This window comes from Pneumocystis murina (assembly GCF_000349005.2).
Source record: "Pneumocystis murina B123 chromosome Unknown supercont1.16, whole genome shotgun sequence".
NCBI lineage: Eukaryota > Fungi > Ascomycota > Pneumocystomycetes > Pneumocystales > Pneumocystaceae > Pneumocystis > Pneumocystis murina.
This window is the reverse complement of record NW_017802374.1, coordinates 27,123-46,317: the sequence shown is the minus strand read 5'-3', so window position 1 is coordinate 46,317 and position 19,195 is coordinate 27,123. Positions and strand designations below refer to the sequence as shown.

Sequence of the window (19,195 nt, the reverse complement as noted above, 5' to 3'; positions counted from 1 at the left end):
GAAAAATAAGTATTTTATAAGGGATTTTCATAGTTTAAAGATGCAGTATTCCCCTCCATTTCAGAACTATCCAGTAGGAAAAAAGAGAGAAGAAAATGATAATTTTTGATGGCTAATTAATGATTTTTAGTTAATTATTCATCATCTGGAAAACAGACTTTTAGTAACAACATTAAGGGCTATTCTTAAGGAATATGGACTTCCAATATCTGGAAAGAAATATATTTTAATTACTCGTATTCGGGAATTCTTAGATAAAGTTGTTGAGACAAAAGATATTGTTCAATATGAACGTCTTAAAAATAGTATTATGGGGATTCATCTTCATCCAATACCCTCATATGTTGTTTCTTATACTTCTAAGAAGTTGAAATTAGTTATTTTTTTCCTTTTATTGAGATTTTATTCTAGTTTACCAATTATGTCTTCTACACCTTTGGAATTACCGATTTCTGAACCAGCACTTTCTTTACCGACAATTAATGGTTAGACTATTATTTTGAATTTATATGAAAAAGAATGTTCTTATATCACTGCAGTTTTTCAAAGAATTAATTTTAAACCCAGTCCTTTCTATAATATTCTTGAAAATATTAATAGTCCTATTATTTGTCCACGTAAGCGGATGGGACTCATATATAAACACATTTAACGATAAGATAGCAATGTTACGGAATATTATAACAGCATCAGTACGACTTTCATTAAAAGCGGTTGAAAAATTAGCATCGAATGAAAGTTATCGAGTTTACCTTTTTTGTACAGCAACAGATTCTGCTGCATTTGGTTTAGCATTGATTGAATTTCCTGTTCATATGGATTTGAAAGTAAATGGGAAACATCTTAGCGCTAATACACGAGGATTAAAAAAAAAGCCAGGTACTGCACCACCTGTTGATGTTACAAGTTTATTATTTTTGGATTCAAAACTAGTCAATAAAATTGAAATAATATATGCAAATACTGAAAAGGTTTTTGAATTTAATGTTTTATTATTTATTTACTAAATAGAGATATTCATTTGGTGTATATTTGGTACAAAAATATACTATTTGTGATATTATTCAGCACATTAAAGCAGGGAGATGTCTATCAAAACAGACGATATTAGATACAAGTATTTTTCTTTATATTACTTTTTCATATAATAATTTTTAAAGTAAAAAAAGATTCGGAAGATGGAGATATTATAGCCACTTCTTATGATATTTCTCTTAAAGATCCCATTTCTTATACTCGTATTGAATTACCATGCAGATCAATATATTGCAATCATGTACAATGTTTTGATGCCTATTCATTTCTTACATTAAATGAACAAACACCTACTTGGCAATGTCCAATATGCAATAAGCCGATTCATGCAATAGATGATCTTGCTATTGATAGGTACATTTATTAAGTATGATTGATTTATATTTAAGTATTACAGCTACACTTTAGAAATCTTAAATTCTGTTTCTTTATCAGTAGAATCTGTTACAATAGATCTTAATGGAACCTGGTTTATTACGAAGTCAAATATTGGCAATGAATTAAGCGACTCTAATAATAATGAAGATATTTCTAAAAAGCATAACACGTTTTATATGGATCCAAACAATCATGAAACATCTCTTGAACAAAATCATTCAGTTTTATCATCATCTAAATCACTATATAAGCGATCAGAACCTACAGTAATCGATCTAACACTCGATAGCGACGACGAAAGTCCTATGCAATCTCCATTACATAAAAAATGTCGTAACAATTCTGTTGATACACAATCAGAAACATTATCTTCTGATTTTCAGTTTCCGAAATTTCATTTAAATTTAGCATCTATTTCTCATCTACCGAAAGCTTGTTTTTTTGATTCAAATGTATCTGAATCTGGTCATCCTATCTCTACAGATATTATACCTGTCGATCAATCTTTAAATAATTCAGTGAAATTATCTACATTAGAGTCTGAGCATTCCACTGTATTATATAAGTCTTTAGCTGACAATAACACAAAAGACATTAATAATTCGTCTGCATTTTTAGGACCATTTTCTAATGATCTTTGGAGTAACAAAGATAATTCATGTGCTTGGCAAGAAGAATTTCGGGAGAATAATTGTATTGATATTCATTCTACACATTCATAACTTTATATACGGTTTTAACAACATAAATACATCGATTTATATTACATTTAATATATGTTTTTATAATTTTCTCGGCTTTAATATTTAAACTTGTCGATTTTTCAACGTTAAAAAAAATCTAATTCATAACATTAAGAAATCTTATTTTTTGCCGGAAATAATACATAATTTGCCTAAGAAATAATGCAGGTCGATCCTCATGCTATATTTGTTAGTTCATCATGTATGGATTTACTTTTGATTGAAATGATTCCTATAATGAAACGGCTAACATTAACTACAATGTCTTCCCCTCAAGTTCGTAGAGATTTAAGTTTTGAGGCATCTAGTTTAGTAGCCATACAGCATGAAGATGATGAACGCGAAGCTATTTATGGTAGATTAGAATTGTTAGGTTTTAAAGTGGGACAAAGACTTGTTGAACGGTTTGTCAATAAAAAAAAAGTTATATATTAATTTTTTAGATTTTCGCAAAATAAGTCACGTTTTATGGAACCTCTTGATATGATTAAATTCATTTGTAAAGATATATGGATGTTACTTTTTAAAAAACAAATAGATAATCTCAAAACAAATCATAAAGTAGTTTTTCATATTTTGTAAGTCTTATTTATGCTCATTGTAGGGTGTTTATGTCTTAACTGACTACTCTTTTTCTTGGTTTTTACGGATGTCAACAAAAATAGGAGGGCAGGATGCAATTAATAAAGCGCAAATTGTTCGTAAAAAAATATGTTATGTCCTAATTTTAATTTATTATATTAGTTTCTTTGGTTTCCATGTGGCATGCTTCGGGGAATTTTAACTAATTTAGGGGAACAATGCACTGTAATTGCAGATACAACTAATTTTCCTGGTTGTACATTTCAGATTAAATTGATTAATTCATAAAACAATTGACACACGTTTATGAGTATACTTTTATTCGACAGTATATTTATTGTATATAAAGGCTATATTTTCTTATTCCCATGCATCTAAATTTTTTAATAAACATTTTGGGTGTTGCGATGTTCTATTTAATATGTTTCCAATATTATACACATTTTCACCCATATTTTTTAATTCTGTCAATACTTCTGATACGTTCATGATATCTACAATTATCACCATTCCTATACCCATATTAAGAGTTCTTGAAAGGTCATTAATAGGAACATTTCCAGCTTTTTTAAGCCAGGAAAAAACTTTTGGTAGTTCCCAAGATGTTGCATCTATTTCGCACATGAGATTATCTGGAAGAATTCTTGGAATATTTTCTATAAATCCACCGCCAGTGATATGCGCCATTCCTTTAATAACGCCTTTTTTTACTAAATTTAAAAGAGATTTAACATATATTCTAGTTGGCGTAAGAAGACTTAGACCTATTGTTGTTGAAGGGTCCCATGGTGCTGGATCATTATAATATAATCCAGATTTCTCAATTATTTTTCTTATTAAAGAAAATCCGTTTGAATGTAGTCCACTTGAACCTAACCCCAAAACGATGTCTCCAGATTTCATTATCTCAAAAGAAGGTAGAAGGTTTTTTCTTTCTACAATACCGATAGCTGCTCCTGCACTATCAAAATCTTTATTATAATATATTCCAGGCATTTCTGCTGTTTCTCCACCAATAAGTGCACATCCAGCCATTATACAACCGTTACAAATACCGTCAATAAATGATGTAGCATTGCTAATATCAAGTTTTCTACAAGCATAATAATCAAGAAAAAACAATGGTTCTGCTCCTTGGACAATTAAATCATTAACATTCATAGCAACAAGGTCAATTCCTATATAATTTAGTAAAAAGAGTTAAAAACTAGATAAATACCAATTATGTCATGTCTATTTATAGCTTGAGCTATTTTTATTTTTGTTCCGATTCCATCTATTGTACTAACTAATAAAGGATCTTTATAATTTAATTTTTTTAAATCAAAAATACCCCCAAATCCTCCAATTATAGCATCAGAACCGAGGCGTTTAGTAGTTTGAATTTTCGATTTAATTATACTTAAAAAATTATTACTAGTATCAATGGAAACACCAGACGATAAATATGTAACAATATCTTTCAATTTTTTTTTGTTCGTATCACATTCCCTAGATACATTTAAAAGAGGTCTTTTATCATTCTTAGTCAATAACTTATAAGCAATATCATTACGATTAAACATATTTTCAAAAAAAATAGATTTAATATTTTTATAAGCATTTTTGGCTGCTTCTTCTAGTGTTATTCCTGTAGCAGATATTGATAAGATTCTTCCTCCAGTAGTAACAAGTTCTTTTGATTCAGAAATAGCTGTTCCTGAATGAAAAACAATGGCTTCTAAAAATAAAATTAATATAAATAAAATTAATTAATAATGTCTAACCATCTCCAATAGTACCGATATCTATTAATTTCTCCTTTTCATAAGAATAAGGATAGCCTTTTGCAGCAAGAACAATACAAACAGAAAAAAGTGGATTAATATGAAGTTGAACAAAATCAAGTCTTCGCTCAATGCATGCCAAAATTATTTCCAAAAGATCTGTATCTTCATGAAGTAATGGCAAGACTGTTTGGGTCTCTGGATCACCAAAACGCACATTATATTCCAAAACCTTTGGACCATCTGAAGTCAACATAATACCTGTAAATAAAAGACCAACAAATGGAAAACCTAATGTATTTAAACAAACATTATTTTTAAGCTACAAAGACCTTAAACACCTTCTTTCCTCATTCCATCAATAGTTTCTTGCAAAATTTCCTTACGAATTTGTTCTAATAAAGATAGGGTTGAAATAGATGGAGAATAGCAACCCATTCCACCTGTATTTGGTCCTTTATCTCCATCATATAGACGTTTATAATCTCTTGCAGGAGGCAAAAGCTTTATAGTATACCCATCAGAAAAAGCAAGAATACTTAATTCTTCTCCAATTAAACGTTCCTCAATAACCACTTCATCACCAGCTATACCAAAAATTTTGTTTTCCATAATTTCATGAAGGGAAGTAAGAGCATGCGATTTAGATTCTGGAACAATTACACCTTTTCCTGAAGCCAATCCAGATGCTTTAATAACCACATCATAATCTACTTGTAATATATATTCTTTTGCAAGTTCATATGAAGTAAAGTTCTATAAAAAATTATTTCATATCAAATATAGAATAATATTCCTTTACCTTATATTTAGCAGTTGGTATATTATGCCGTTTCATAAAATCTTTAGAAAATGCTTTTGATCCTTCCATTTGCGCGGCTTTCTTTGATGGTCCAAAAAAGTAAATTCCAGCTATTATAATTAAACATTTAAAGACTAATAAACATAGAAAAATACCTTTTCTAAAGTATTCTTCTGCACCTGCGACTAATGGTACTTCTGTTCCTGGTATAACAAGATCAATATCATTGCTAACTGCAAATTTCACTAATTTTTCGAATTCTAAAGGACCAATCTCTACATTTTCTACAATCCCATATAAACCATTTGTTCCTCCATTTCCTATATAACTTAAATCAGATACATAACTATATTTATCTGTTTTAACCTGGTGCAACAAATATCTTCTCAACCCGTGGAGATTTTGATAATCTCCATGAAAGTGCATGTTCTCTTCCTAAAATATTATGAATAGTATTATATTAAGAATATCTAATACCTCCATTCCCAATTATAAGCAATTTCATTATTTTTATATCTTTTTTTAAATTGCAGCTGAAAACTTTTTATAAGCAAAATATTTATAAAAAAATTAAAGATATATAAAATAAGAATTTTATTATGCTATATTTTATCTGAAACATATTTTATATATATAAGATCTATATTTATAAACTACGCTAATAAATTTGTATATAGAATAATTGAAATGTTTAGCAGTTTTAAAAATTAATTTAAATTAGTGCTAAAGCATAAGTCTTACTTTTCAAATACTTAATAACCAATATTAAATATCCAAATAAAGTGCAATTAAAATTATGTAAAATTAACTAAATAGTATGATAAAGTATTTTATGAGAAAAACAGACCATATAAATAGATAATTGTGCAAGATATGAGATAAGAAATGTTTGAAAAGCTGAATAAAAAATTATTAATAAAACAAAAAATTCAAATAAGGACCTAATTAATTGAATAGATTTGCTAAAGTACTAGTAAAGTATGAGGTTATGATTTTTAATACCAATATATAGATTTGATAAGTGGATAAAAGAAATAGAATTTGATTTTTTTAAAGTAAAAAGAAAATAATGTTGAAAAATTAAGCCTATTAATGATATAAGCTCTATATTGAAATCATAAAAAACAATGATATCTAATTGAAGATGAAATATAATGAAGAGGTAAATATTGATCATGAAATTTTAGTAATTAAAAATATAGCTAGTAAAGGATACAGACCAGTCATTAAAGCAAAAATGTCTAGATTATTTATTGAAGTTTAGTAAAAGAAATTATGATTACCATTAAAATTTCTTGATGATAATGAAAAATAGTTATACCTGCAAAAATAATAAAAAATGTTAAATGAGAAAATATTATCAAATCAAAATATTCAGAGATTATCCAATTGTCGATTTAAGAACACCATTTTATTCCAAAAGTAATCCCAAATATCATTCCTAATATAACTAAATGATTGATAAATATGACATTTTTTTTAAATTATAAAAAAGAGATAAAAACTGAAAAAATAAATATAATTATTCCAAGAATTATACAATTTGTATTATAGTTTGACAACATTCTAGGAAGAATTGTCTGTGTTGTTTTTAAATACTTATTATATCTAGTTTTTAACATGAAATATTAAAGGTTAAACATCTAAATGCCGCTCTTTTAAATATTTTAAATCAACTCTTAGTCTTCTAAATATTTTATTTGTTTTTAATATAAGATAGTTTCTTTATATTGTTATCAATATATGAGCATGATTGATTTTCCGATATTTAGAAAACTACAAACTGTTTTCAGAATTTCAGAAACTTGATTATAATTTGTTTTTAAAATTTTTAATTGATCAGTAGCATCCATTATATAATTTTTCAAAAAAAAAATAAAATAATAAATTATTACCTTACCACAAATCCAATAATTCAGGTAATACAACTTCTAAACTATTTTTTGAAATATTAAATCCCAATAAAAAAGTTCTAGTCGGTACAATATCTAATTATTAGTCAGAAAAACAATATTGATATTCATTATTCTATAAAGTAACATTATTTAAAAATCTTCAAGAAAAATGATGATATAAAAAGTTTATTGAGTTATAATCCTAAAATAATTGGAATAAAGAAAAACATGTATAGTTAAAGTTTTACCTGCTGAAGAGCCTCCATAATTTGCTACCTTATAAACCTAGATAAATAGAAATATTAGTATATATTTAGACGTGGTTCATTCCATTGTCGCCACAAAGTACCATAAAAGTATAAAATTCAGAATTCCTATCTTGTTTTTTGATAAATTCATAAATATTTTTAATAATATGATCTACTTTAATATGTTTTGGAAACATATGAGGGTTTTTAAAAACCTTTTTAATCATCTATATAGAATAAAATAATATATCTATTAGGCACTACCAAATTTCCAATATGATCTAATCCAAGATAATATAAAATAGGAACATCCCATTCATTTTTTGTATCTCTAAATAAAGATTTCTTGATATATTAAAATTTGCCTCAGTAAAATCCTAAAAAAAAAACTAAAAAGACAAAAAAAATCAACTAATTACTATAATATAAAAACTAAAGTACCTTCTGATCTAAAAAAACTAACCTGGAAAAAGCTTTATCTATGGATTGTTACCATACATAGCAATGCTTCTTTTTGAAACAAATTATACAGGTTAACTATTTTGATTTATGAGTGTAGAAAGTGTATTTAATTCTACAATATTAAGTGTCCAAAAAAACAGAAGTTTGTTGTTAATGCTTTAGTACAAAGAAGAGCTACTGTCTGTAATGATGCATAGGCAGTATATAGATATACTTTTCCAGATGAAATTAAATTTATAATTACTTATTTTATTTTAAAATAAAAATATAAAATTCTTTGTAAAATCATGGAAAATTTATTTGAAAAAATAAAATCACTGTATCATTAATATAAATATTTCATTATATAATTAATAAAGCCCTCGAAAGCATCAATTAAAACAAGTATTAGCCTATTAAAAGGCACATAAGCTTGATATTTTATTTGAAAATCCATAAAATATAGATTTGCGTAAAAAATCCTTTAATAAAGATGAAAAGGCTCAAAACGAAAAAACTTGTTTGAATAAAATATACCGATTTATTTATTATTTATAATATATTTTTTAACGTATTTTAAAATTTATAAATGTTTTACAGTAGTTTTAAAAAATAATAGAAATAACACTAATATATATATATATATTAATTTACTCTTTTATATTCTTTACTATTGCTAAATCTTATTTCTTTTTGAAAAGTATCTGCAACATGATCACAAAGAGCTATTAAATCATCCAGTCCTTTAAGAAAAACATCAACAGCAGAAACTTTTCCTAAAAAACGATTATTAAAGATTTAAATTTAATATAAGAAAATACTATATGTTTGAATTCGAAAATTAAGTTTAGGTTCAGATGGATGAGGAATAGAATACCCACAAAATTCAACATCAGGACTTTGTTATTAAGATTAAAATATATAAAAATTGTTTAATACTTCTTCATAATTATATATCTAAGAGCATTTGCTAAAGTATGATCTTCTTTAATGATTTGAAACGTTACTGAGGTTAAATCATTAGAAGCATCAGGCAACTTTAAAAATATTAATAAATAAACAAATATGTATATAAGTTTACAATGTATATTTTTTTCTTAATTTCATGAGGAAATAATATAGTACTTTTTTCTAAATCCATCCATTCCAGCCTTTAAAAATGAATATTAATTTTTTTAACTGCGAATAAATTTTATATAAAAATATTTCAAAAAATTAAACCTGAAGCTACTTAGTATAAAGAACATTAAGACTTGATTAATCTAAATTTTTTCGAAAATATATAAATAATTTAATTAGATTTTTTTTAAATTTTAAAAGGGATTTAAATGATTTAATAACTAACTATATTTTATAATGTAAAAAGAATAAAAACGGGACATTCTTTATGTATTTATATGGTAAATGAGTAGTTTTATAGGGAATAAAGACATTAAGGCATTATCACTTAATACTAGAGCTAAAAAACAACAATATAAAGTAATTGAAACATCTATTTCTGTTATTGATTTTTTATCGTCATCAAGTGAATTTAAACCTTTAATTAAGGAATTACAGAAAAAAAGGTTGATTAATTACTTAAATTCTCTAAAAAATATTACATTTATTGCACCTGGCGAAAAAGCGTTTGATAATAAAACCAAATTGACGCCGGAAATATTAAAATATCATATTCTTGATGGTATATTATTAACAAAAGATGTAATCAATGAATATGTTTTTCGGTCTCATATGTATAATTATGAGCAGAAAGATGGTGTAGGTGTAAAAGTAAAAGAAATTGTCGACTTTGAGGGACATAAAAAAATAAATATAGGTGGAGTTTCTATTATTAAAGGAGATTATTCAATACGCAATGGTATATGATGTTTCGTTTTAAATATTTTTTTATATTTTTATTATAGGTATAATTCAAGTAACTGACAAAATAATGATTCCTCCGGAAAATATGTGTATCTAGTAAATTTCAAATCATTTGTTATCTAATTTAAAAATAGATTCAGTTTTATCTGTTGATCCAGATTTGACGACATTTATGAAATTAATAGATTATGGGATTTTAAATCATGTAAAAAATAACAATGTATGCTCCTACTAATAGAGACGTTTAAGAGATTGAATAGTATAGAATACACATATCTTAGATCTAGATATGGTATTTCTGACTTAAAGATGCTTATCCTTAATCATTTACAAACAAATAATGTCATTTATAAATGCGATGTTATTGATAAAATTGCATGTAATTTTTTTTTTTTTTATTTTTTTACGACTAATGTTTAAAAGCTAAATCTGATGCAAATGGATTGCTAAATATAGTTAAAAATAGGACAGGGTTTTATGTAAATGAATACAAAATTGTTCAATATGATATTATTACAAAAAATGGTATGAATATTAAATAATATAAAAAATATTTAATTTCATAGGAGTAATTCATAAAATAGATAATCTTATGTTTCCTGGATATCTGGAATTTACTCCTATTAAATATCTTTATGGCACTGATACAACAAAATTTGCAGATGAAATTCTCGTTACGGGGTTGATAGATTTAGTTAATAACAAATCTATAGAACAAGTGATACTAGCGCCCATTGATTCTTCGTTTTATTTTGATATAGATATGAAAAAAATACGATGTATACAAGAAATTAAATACCATTTTATATATAATTGGTTTGACATAGATACATTGGAAGGCCAGAAACTTTTGACAACGAAAATGAAAGAAAAATTACTTGGAGGAAAAAATCAAAAAATTAAGATATCACGGAAAAATGGCGAAATATGGTTAAATGATCGATCTATGATTTTAGGAAAATCACGTAATACTTTTTTATTATAATAAAAATATGCTGAATTAGTACTAGTTGTAATTGGTAAAACTAAAATTTATCGAATTGATTCGGAACTTGTTCCTCCTTTTTCATTTCCAGCAACGGCTGCTCCTATATTCCATATATCTATAAGCATGGAATATTTATATAATACAAAAATGGATATACTGCTACGCAATAAAGAATCTCTTACATATTTTGTGCCTACGAATTCTGCTTGGAAAGATTTAGGATTAGTTAAGGATTATTTAACATTAGATTCATCTAAAGATATACTTAAAGAAGTTTTAATTAATACTATTTTTAACGAAGTTTTGTATTTTGATGAGCTTTTATTGTTAAATAAAACAATATTTACTCTTGGTGGTGCTTCAGCGACTATTCAAAAATATCCTACTGGATTTTCTATTATATCAAAAAATAAATCTTGTAAATTTCAGATTGAAGAACATGATATTCTTTTGGAAAATGGTGTGGCTCATACCGTTTCTAAGGTATTTATTCCATCGACATTAAATATTACACCTCAACACTTGTTTTCAACCAAACATGTTTCTCTGTTTCCTCAAACAATTGAATCAAGTGATCTTTTTTATTTACTAAATCCTCAAGAAAAATTTACCATTTTAGCGCCTATTGATAGTGCATGGAGAACCATTAAAAATATGGTTCGTGATAATTCAACTTTACAAGAAATTGTGAAATTGCATTTGTTACCCCCTCAATTAAACAATTCAGATTTTCTAAAGGATGTGTATCCTCGTCCAAGTTTACATAAAGATGGAATAAAAATTGGAGCAGTAAAGATTGATGGTTCTTTATATAATATTAATTTTTATTCGTCTAAGAATTGTTATCAGCAAATCAATATACTTGGTGAAGGAAAAACAACATTTCATGGTCAAATTCTTATTATAGACCGAGTTTTGGATCCAAAATGTCTGTTAAGCACATCTTATACATACATTTTTCAAATTTTCTTTTTAATTATGGTAATATTTATAATATTCTGTTTTTTTATTAAGAAGATTTTCCATAAAAACTCCTTTAATTATATAATAGCAGCCTTGAATAATCGTTTTCATTTCTACAATCGACATTTGTTATATCATTCAGGGTGTAATACTCAAGATCCAGATGAAGGCCTACCTATTCTTCATTTTAATTATTTATCAAAACGATCTTTATTTGGTTTGACATTAAGTCGCGCATTAACAGTATAATTTGCTATCTGTTAATTTAAGTTTTTTTAAGATCTTCAATTTTTTATAGCTCTTTATATATTTTTTTTGAATATTATATTGAATATATACTTTTATAAAGAATTATTAAAATAAATTATTTATAGTTTTGCACGTTAGATATTTTATCTTTTAGGATTTTTTAAATATTTTTTGGCTTATTTGATTTTATCTTTTTCTCAATTTTTTGTTATATAAAGAACTTAGGGGGGGGGGGGTATATTTATATTATATTTTATATTTTTTTATTTTTAATATATTAATTATTTAATTTTAGTAAGTTTTTGAAAACAAAATATTTAAAAAACAATAATAATACTTAAAGTATAAAAATCAATATACTAAATTGGGTTTAAATAAATATAAAATTATTATATAGCTGTGTATGATATTTAAAGTCTTAAACATAATCTTGATTTTAATTTAAAAGTTAATTGTCAAATATTATTATTAAAAAGGTGAAAATCATTACAAAATTGCTAATGTCTAATTATAATATAATATTAGACAAATGGAAGTAATTATATATATATTTGATAAATCACTTTTATTAGAAAAAAATTAAATAGAAAAACTATCTTAATAAAGTTTCAAGAATAAAGTAACATCACTGGAAAAGAATGATTATACACCAGCCGGGAGTCGAACCCGGGGCCTTCGCTAAAATCCGAATGGGAAGCGAAGATTTTACCGCTAAACCACTGGTGTGTATAATCGCTTTCAAGTACAAATCATAGATAATTAGTAAATTATGTTCTTTATAGTTTTAAAAGAGTGTTTAATTTTCTATTCAAAGATTTTATAATATGACTATTTATTTTATTTAAAGATAATATAAAAACTACTTTTTTAAAGTTTTTTTAAATATTAAAAAAAATCGACAATGGCAGGATTTGAACCTACGCGGGCAAAGCCCATTGCATCACGCGTACGTATATACGTACGATTCGAGTGCAACCCAGTAACCACTTTGGTACATTGTCCATATTAGTGATGGGTAAAAAATATTTATAAAGTAATTTACAAAATATTGGTTTTTTTTAATATATAGTTTTTGATAAAATATTTGATTTAAAAAAATAGGATATAATATAAAATATAAATAAATTTTAAGATTATTTTCACAAAGAATATATAAGTAATATATAGACTGAAATATTGATCAATATGTTGATTGCTTATATATCGATTTTATATAGAATAGAAAAAAATGTTTCTGGATATTAATTTTAGAACATATTTTTATATTTTATTCTATTATTTAAAAAGCTTTTTTTCAAGAAATAATTAAATGAATTAATCTTTTTTTGATTTAGGAATTTCAGACCGGTAGTTTTCTAAGTAATGTATTTACATATTAGACTAAATAATATTTTAAAAATGATTGTAAATTATAGGATTGTTTTAAAATAAAAAAATTAACATCTAAAAATATATATATTTATTTTTTAAAAATCTTTTTAAATAATTATATTTAAAGTATTATATGAAATTATTTAAATAAAAAGGATTAATTTTATATTTTTTTGAAAAAAAAATGTAAAACATTATTATTGAATTTTAAAATTTTAATTTTTCATTGAAATTATATAAGATTAAATGACTATTTTTTTATTTTTTAAATATTATGAGAACAGTTTAACTATATTTTTTGAAAAATTAAATATCCCTTATATATTCTAGTCTTTTATAATTTATTTGAATGTAAAATAGATTTGGATTATATTTTTAAAATATTCTTTTATAAAAAAAATAGATAAATATTGAAAAAAGAATTAATAACATATTACAATATAAAAATCATAAATAATAAATAATAATTAAGATTTAAATGGCTTCTATTAAACGAATATGAATAATACTATTTTAAAAGAATATAAATTATCCCAATGTTTTTTCATTAACTTGATCAAAAATTTAATATTCAATCTTTAAACAAATTAATAACTTGTTCACTTTAATAAATACATTTACTATATATTTAAAAACAATCACAACGTATTACTTATACCTTAAAATAATATATTTTTAATTATTTATTATATATATAAATATCTTCTTCATTTTTAAATATTTTTAAATTTTTCTTAATGATTTAAGTATAATTCCAGAGCTTATCTTTATATAAAATATTTTATGCCTTTATTTTTTTATTATTCAACTCGATTTCCATTTTGTTTGATGTTTATGATTATCGAAATAAACCAAGCACGACTGCAGGCGGTCAAAGAAAAAATAAATCTTATAATAACAGGATATTTCTTATAAAAAGATATATTTATAGCACCTAATATGCGGCCGAAATCAGTAGGAGGCGCAATTTCGGAGTCACAGCCTGCTGCACTTCATGCAGCCCGCTTAGCAATGTTAAAGCAATTGAATGTTCATTTACCAATAGAAGAATCAAAAATATGGAATGATGATACACAAGCAGATGTTGTTTCATTGAGATCTATGGATAGAGGGTCTGTAATAACAGGCATGATGGGATATGCATCAATACCAGATAGTCATTATCGTATTCCAAAGCAAAGATTATCAGTACCATTATTTGTTCATGATAATCAAGAATGTTCGCGTTTTCAGGCGCTTCGTCGAAACAAATTTAGTACATTTTCTTTTCGTTCACCATCTAAAAAAAGGTCAGCAGCAGGAAGATTTGTTTTACATCTTAAACGTACATTTTTAGCTAAAAACTTGCTTTTTCAACGACCAGTTCCCTCTAGCTCTCAATATAAAGAAAACTTTTGTAGTTCATTTACTTTAAAAGAGTTATCTAAAAATGAACAAGTTTCTCCACTTGCTGTATGTACTAAAAATACATTAACAAATGTTAATCAGCCTCTTTCAAAAATGGATGAAAATACAGAATTTTCTCAACTTAAAAAAAAAATAGCTTCTTTGGAAATTTTAGAAACTCAGAATGGAAAAGAAAATCAACCATTATCAGATGATAGAAAAAGCTTGACAATTTTACCAGAAGAAAATAACAATAATGTTTTCATTACTACTATTGAAAATGATATTGCTTCACCATCATTTTGCATGTCCTGCGATACTTCTATTGGTTCTATAGATCATCGTGATAATGCAGGACCTGTGAGACTTTTTACAGATGACTTATCTCCCTCACCAAAATTAAATTCTAATTTATATCGATCTCATTGCACACTTCCATATCAAGAACAAGAAGTAACAAATTCTTCAAATTTATTATATTATTATCATCAAAATCCTTCGTCTTTGTCGACTCATACATCTCATTCACCTCACGCTATTCCATATAATTCCCCATCTTCTAAACTTGAAGAAATGTTATATTCAAAAACTTATCATAATGTAAGATCGCCATCAGGATTAGAAAAAGCAGTTAATTTTAATTATGGAGGTATTGATGAATGGAGAAGAGAAATTCGTAATTCTATGCATTTAGAAAGAAGAAAAAAAGATGAAAAGAATCTGCCTTTGTTTTTTTAAAAATATATATTTCCTTTTAGGATTTTTTTAATTTTAGAAATTGAAATTTCTAAAATTAGAAAATACTTTAAATATTATTGTTTTTTAGTTTAAATTTTAAAATACATCATTTTTTTGTTTGGGTTTTAATTTTATTTTGTATTATAATCAATAAAACATTTTGTAATATACTTATGAATACTAATAAGTATACTATGTAAATTTATGAATTTTTAGTAATATCTATAAAATATTAAAAAACCGTAAGATATTAAATTCTTTGTTTTATAATTATTATAATTTAACATTTAGTTTTTTAATATTAGTATTTGGTACAATCAACTATTCGTTAATTATTTTTCAAAATTCCTTATCATATATGAATCTATATATTTGATATATTAAAATAAATAGAAAAATCTATTAAATAAACCTAATTCTTAACTAATGTTTTTAAGAAAAATTTCATTTAGAAGCTATATTAAATATGAAAAATAAAATAACATATTTAAATATTTCCTTAAAGAATAATATAAATAAATCATAGATATCAAACATCTATAGATTACAAAATTTCTACATGCTAAACCAAATATCATACTTATAAAAAATTATTATAAGATTATACTATCTTTTAATAAGCAATAGAAGTTATACATTTCTTTTAAAATATAACCATTAAAATTTACTTTTTAATAAATTTTTAAGAGTGACCTCATCATTAAATTTACTGATATATGATTTCAATTTTTAAATAGTAATAGCATTTTTAATTATATTAAATAAATCCTAAAAATTATTCTTTATTATTCATTGAACTCCTGTCAAAATTTAGCTTCATTATCTATGAATGAGATTTTCAATTTTTTTTGGTGCTTTTGAATTTTTAGAATTAAGCTTTTTAATAATTCATAATGAAAATATATTTTAAACAGATCTTATAAATTTTTAATATAAAAATAAATTAATAAAAGAGTAAAAATTAAAATTCTAAATATTAAAAAAAAACGAATTTAAAACATTTTTATATAAAGAAAATCAAAAAAATATTTTCAAAGTAAATATATTTAAATATAAATTACATATAATATACTAAAAAATAGATAATATACAATGTTTATTCAATCTATATTAAAGAAATAAATTATGAAAAATTAAAACAATATGAAAATATCTTTATAATTTTAATTATAAACACAATATATCAAATGAAATATATTATTAAAAATACTTTCATAAAATTCTTTTATTAACTAGGCCATTGTATATTAACATCTCTTAATAAATTATCTATCCACCATTCTAAACAATTAATCCATCTCCAATTTCCTTCTAACCATAGCCTTCCAGAGCCTATAATTCCATTTTGATATAACTTATAATCCAAAGAATTTGCTCGTTTCCATGCATTCAATTCAGCATATGTAATACCCTGAGGCTTTTCTCTAAACAATACAAACCAATTTTGATTAGTCATCCAAGCGCCAATAGAAAGTATAATGCAAATACACAGAACCAAAATAATCCAATTTAAAGACTTAAAAAATAAGATAAAAAACAAAAAATTATTAATTTTTAAATTGTTTTTCGACTCATTTTTTTTAAAAATTTTAAATCTATGCTGAAATAATTTTTCAATCAAATGATTTTGAGTATTTATTTCACGGGAAAGTAAATCGTATTGATTATTAATTTCTTGAAAATTTTGAAGACTTTTATCATTTATATACTCCGTCTTAGAAGAAACTTTAAAAAATCAATTATTTCTTTTTTTTTTTTTTAAATTACCATTTAAATTTAAACAGTTATTGTTTTCATGCTCAAGATCTATATTTGTTTCTTGTAGAGTATTTACTTGTACACCTTTATTCAATGTCTCAAATGTATCTATAAAAGGTTGCCGAGCATTTAATACTAAATTTTGGTCTTTTATAAATCATGTGTAGATAAATTTTATCAAAATACCTGCTTCTATTTTATCATTTTGAAGCGTTGACAAAAGCTCGTTTTCTAAATTCTATATTAATATTAATAATTTTAAAAAGTAAACAGTATATATAAAAAAAACCATAGGATTTACTCTTTCTATATTTGTCGTAGTATATTCTAATAAATCTTCCTTCAATTTATTTCTTTTAATTTCATCTAATTCAGAATTAAGTTTTTCTATTATTTCGTTTAAACGTATATTTTCAAATTTATACTCGTTTAATTCCTGATTTTTTAATTCTAATTCTTGATACTGTTCTTTTAGAGCGGAAATTTTATCAGAGAAAAAATAACGTTCAACTTCCAACTAAATTGCTTAAATAAAAATCTAAAACGATTAATTACTTACAGAATCTTTTCCTTCTCTTAAATCTTTAATTAATTGCTGAGATTTTTCAATCTCTTTCTCTTTTTCTTTAATTGTGTTTTTTACACGTTCTACTTCATTCAATTGTTCTTCACAATTTGTCTTCATATTTAGATATTTATCTTCCCATGAACGTAATTCTTTTTGTTGCTTTTCTAATTCTTTTTCAAGAACTGAAACCTGGTTAAAAAGATTTTTTTCTCTTGAACTGGTTTCAAATAATTCTTTTTTTTTATCCTTGAGCTCTAAACATACGCTCTCAATTTTGGATTCCAATTCATCTATATGTTGCTCATGTCTGATTATTAAAGCATTAGTTTGTCGTTCAGAATCTTTATATTTCCTGACTAAATCAGTTAAGAAAAGTATATTCTCGTCCTTTTGCAAAGCTTGAGGAGATTTTTCAAAAGAAGATTCAGAAATATCTTTGCGTAAAACCGAAGACGGGGAACTTCCAAATCCTTCAAGAACAATTTCTTTTTCAAGACTATCGTCTATCTTTGGCAAAACAAAATCTGAACCTACAAAATTATCCCTATATATATCACTAAGTAAATTCTGACTAGAGGGTTTAAGAAATCCAGAAAAAGATATGTCATTAAGTTGTCTTTTATTAGGTGTAGAATGAGATACAGGAGATATCTATAAATTTATAATTATGTAAGAAATAAAATAATTTATAAAAAAATGATTTTTTACATTAAAAGATTCCTATATACGTCAGTATTTATACAATACACATCTTGAAAAATTACTGGCATTATAGAGTCATTATTTAATGAACTTTTTTCTTTAATATTTGATAATTCTATATAGTCTTTAGAGCTAAAACAACGGGGCTTCTGGTGTTGTAATGCTGATACTTCTAAAGGAGCAGACCGTGAACGTGATGATAAATCAGTATTTATAACACTTTTTTTACAAGAAATTAATGATTCTTCAGCAATCAACTCCATTTTTTTCCCTATCAACGATTCTATAAAAACAAAAAGGTCATTTCTATTAACTTCAAGACTTTGATTTTCAGAAATAAACTCTTCCACTTGTTTTCGACTAATATCATCAAAAATGGGCTCTGAATCATTACGTCTTAACTTTTCTAATTCATTCATAAAATCAATAAATTTACGTATTGAAACCTTCTAAAATCAGTCCAAAAATATTAATTATATGATTCTACTTTTCCTATTTTATCCAAGTCAAAACGATCAAAAATTATATCAAAGATTGTATTTGTTTCCATTCCATTGATTCAGACATAAAATTCAATTCTTCTAACTTAATAAAACTTTTTAAAGTCTATGAATCATTAAAAATACTAATTCTCCTAATTTTTTAGACACAATGACATCTATTTTTCCAATAATTTTAATCCATATCATATTCGAGCACGTTTAAAAAACATTTAATAT

General features: G+C 24.7%; 7 protein-coding genes and 2 non-coding genes across 9 annotated transcripts; 4 read left to right on the top strand and 5 right to left on the bottom strand.

Moving 5' to 3' along the window:
- Nucleotides 1-40: 40 nt before the first annotated feature.
- Nucleotides 41-2,135, top strand: PNEG_03472 (hypothetical protein; the record flags this gene model as incomplete). Its single annotated transcript, XM_007877369.1, has 8 exons — nucleotides 41-73; nucleotides 131-366; nucleotides 412-485; nucleotides 540-617; nucleotides 664-971; nucleotides 1,012-1,117; nucleotides 1,161-1,389; nucleotides 1,433-2,135. The coding sequence occupies 8 exons, from the start codon at nucleotides 41-43 to the stop codon at nucleotides 2,133-2,135; spliced, it is 1,767 nt and encodes a 588-aa protein (XP_007875560.1).
- Nucleotides 2,136-2,318: 183 nt separating this feature from the next.
- On the top strand, nucleotides 2,319-3,026 carry PNEG_03471 (hypothetical protein; the record flags this gene model as incomplete). Its single annotated transcript, XM_007877368.1, has 4 exons — nucleotides 2,319-2,560; nucleotides 2,600-2,717; nucleotides 2,761-2,853; nucleotides 2,901-3,026. The coding sequence occupies 4 exons, from the start codon at nucleotides 2,319-2,321 to the stop codon at nucleotides 3,024-3,026; spliced, it is 579 nt and encodes a 192-aa protein (XP_007875559.1).
- Nucleotides 3,027-3,077: 51 nt separating this feature from the next.
- PNEG_03470 (phosphoribosylamine-glycine ligase) lies at nucleotides 3,078-5,811 on the bottom strand (the record flags this gene model as incomplete). Its single annotated transcript, XM_007877367.1, has 9 exons — nucleotides 3,078-3,916; nucleotides 3,958-4,229; nucleotides 4,275-4,458; nucleotides 4,505-4,795; nucleotides 4,846-5,260; nucleotides 5,307-5,416; nucleotides 5,462-5,626; nucleotides 5,673-5,741; nucleotides 5,784-5,811. 9 exons carry the CDS (start codon nucleotides 5,809-5,811, stop codon nucleotides 3,099-3,101), a joined length of 2,352 nt encoding a protein of 783 aa, XP_007875558.1. The 3' UTR covers nucleotides 3,078-3,098.
- A 2,724-nt stretch (nucleotides 5,812-8,535) lies between these two features.
- Nucleotides 8,536-9,058, bottom strand: PNEG_03469 (DNA-directed RNA polymerase I and III subunit RPAC2; the record flags this gene model as incomplete). Its single annotated transcript, XM_007877366.1, has 4 exons — nucleotides 8,972-9,058; nucleotides 8,830-8,927; nucleotides 8,712-8,788; nucleotides 8,536-8,666 (listed from the first exon to the last, which is right to left on the bottom strand). The coding sequence occupies exons 1-4, from the start codon at nucleotides 9,029-9,031 to the stop codon at nucleotides 8,536-8,538; spliced, it is 366 nt and encodes a 121-aa protein (XP_007875557.1). The 5' UTR covers nucleotides 9,032-9,058.
- Nucleotides 9,059-9,375: 317 nt separating this feature from the next.
- PNEG_03468 (hypothetical protein) lies at nucleotides 9,376-11,953 on the top strand (the record flags this gene model as incomplete). The annotated part of the gene is made up of 6 exons (XM_007877365.1): nucleotides 9,376-9,748; nucleotides 9,795-9,842; nucleotides 9,888-10,132; nucleotides 10,177-10,278; nucleotides 10,320-10,718; nucleotides 10,764-11,953. Exons 3-6 carry the CDS (start codon nucleotides 9,976-9,978, stop codon nucleotides 11,951-11,953), a joined length of 1,848 nt encoding a protein of 615 aa, XP_007875556.1. The 5' UTR covers nucleotides 9,376-9,748; nucleotides 9,795-9,842; nucleotides 9,888-9,975.
- Nucleotides 11,954-12,598: 645 nt separating this feature from the next.
- On the bottom strand, nucleotides 12,599-12,679 carry PNEG_05050. The gene has a single exon. It is a non-coding gene; the product is annotated as a tRNA-Gly (tRNA).
- A 170-nt stretch (nucleotides 12,680-12,849) lies between these two features.
- Nucleotides 12,850-12,954, bottom strand: PNEG_05049. Its single transcript has one exon. It is a non-coding gene; the product is annotated as a tRNA-Ser (tRNA).
- A 1,309-nt stretch (nucleotides 12,955-14,263) lies between these two features.
- On the top strand, nucleotides 14,264-15,448 carry PNEG_03465 (hypothetical protein; the record flags this gene model as incomplete). The annotated part of the gene is made up of 1 exon (XM_007877364.1): nucleotides 14,264-15,448. One exon carries the CDS (start codon nucleotides 14,264-14,266, stop codon nucleotides 15,446-15,448), a length of 1,185 nt encoding a protein of 394 aa, XP_007875555.1.
- A 1,228-nt stretch (nucleotides 15,449-16,676) lies between these two features.
- On the bottom strand, nucleotides 16,677-19,144 carry PNEG_03464 (hypothetical protein; the record flags this gene model as incomplete). The annotated part of the gene is made up of 8 exons (XM_007877363.1): nucleotides 18,964-19,144; nucleotides 18,539-18,922; nucleotides 18,483-18,494; nucleotides 17,766-18,425; nucleotides 17,496-17,723; nucleotides 17,393-17,444; nucleotides 17,216-17,353; nucleotides 16,677-17,173 (listed from the first exon to the last, which is right to left on the bottom strand). The coding sequence occupies exons 1-8, from the start codon at nucleotides 19,024-19,026 to the stop codon at nucleotides 16,677-16,679; spliced, it is 2,034 nt and encodes a 677-aa protein (XP_007875554.1). The 5' UTR covers nucleotides 19,027-19,144.
- Nucleotides 19,145-19,195: the final 51 nt, after the last annotated feature.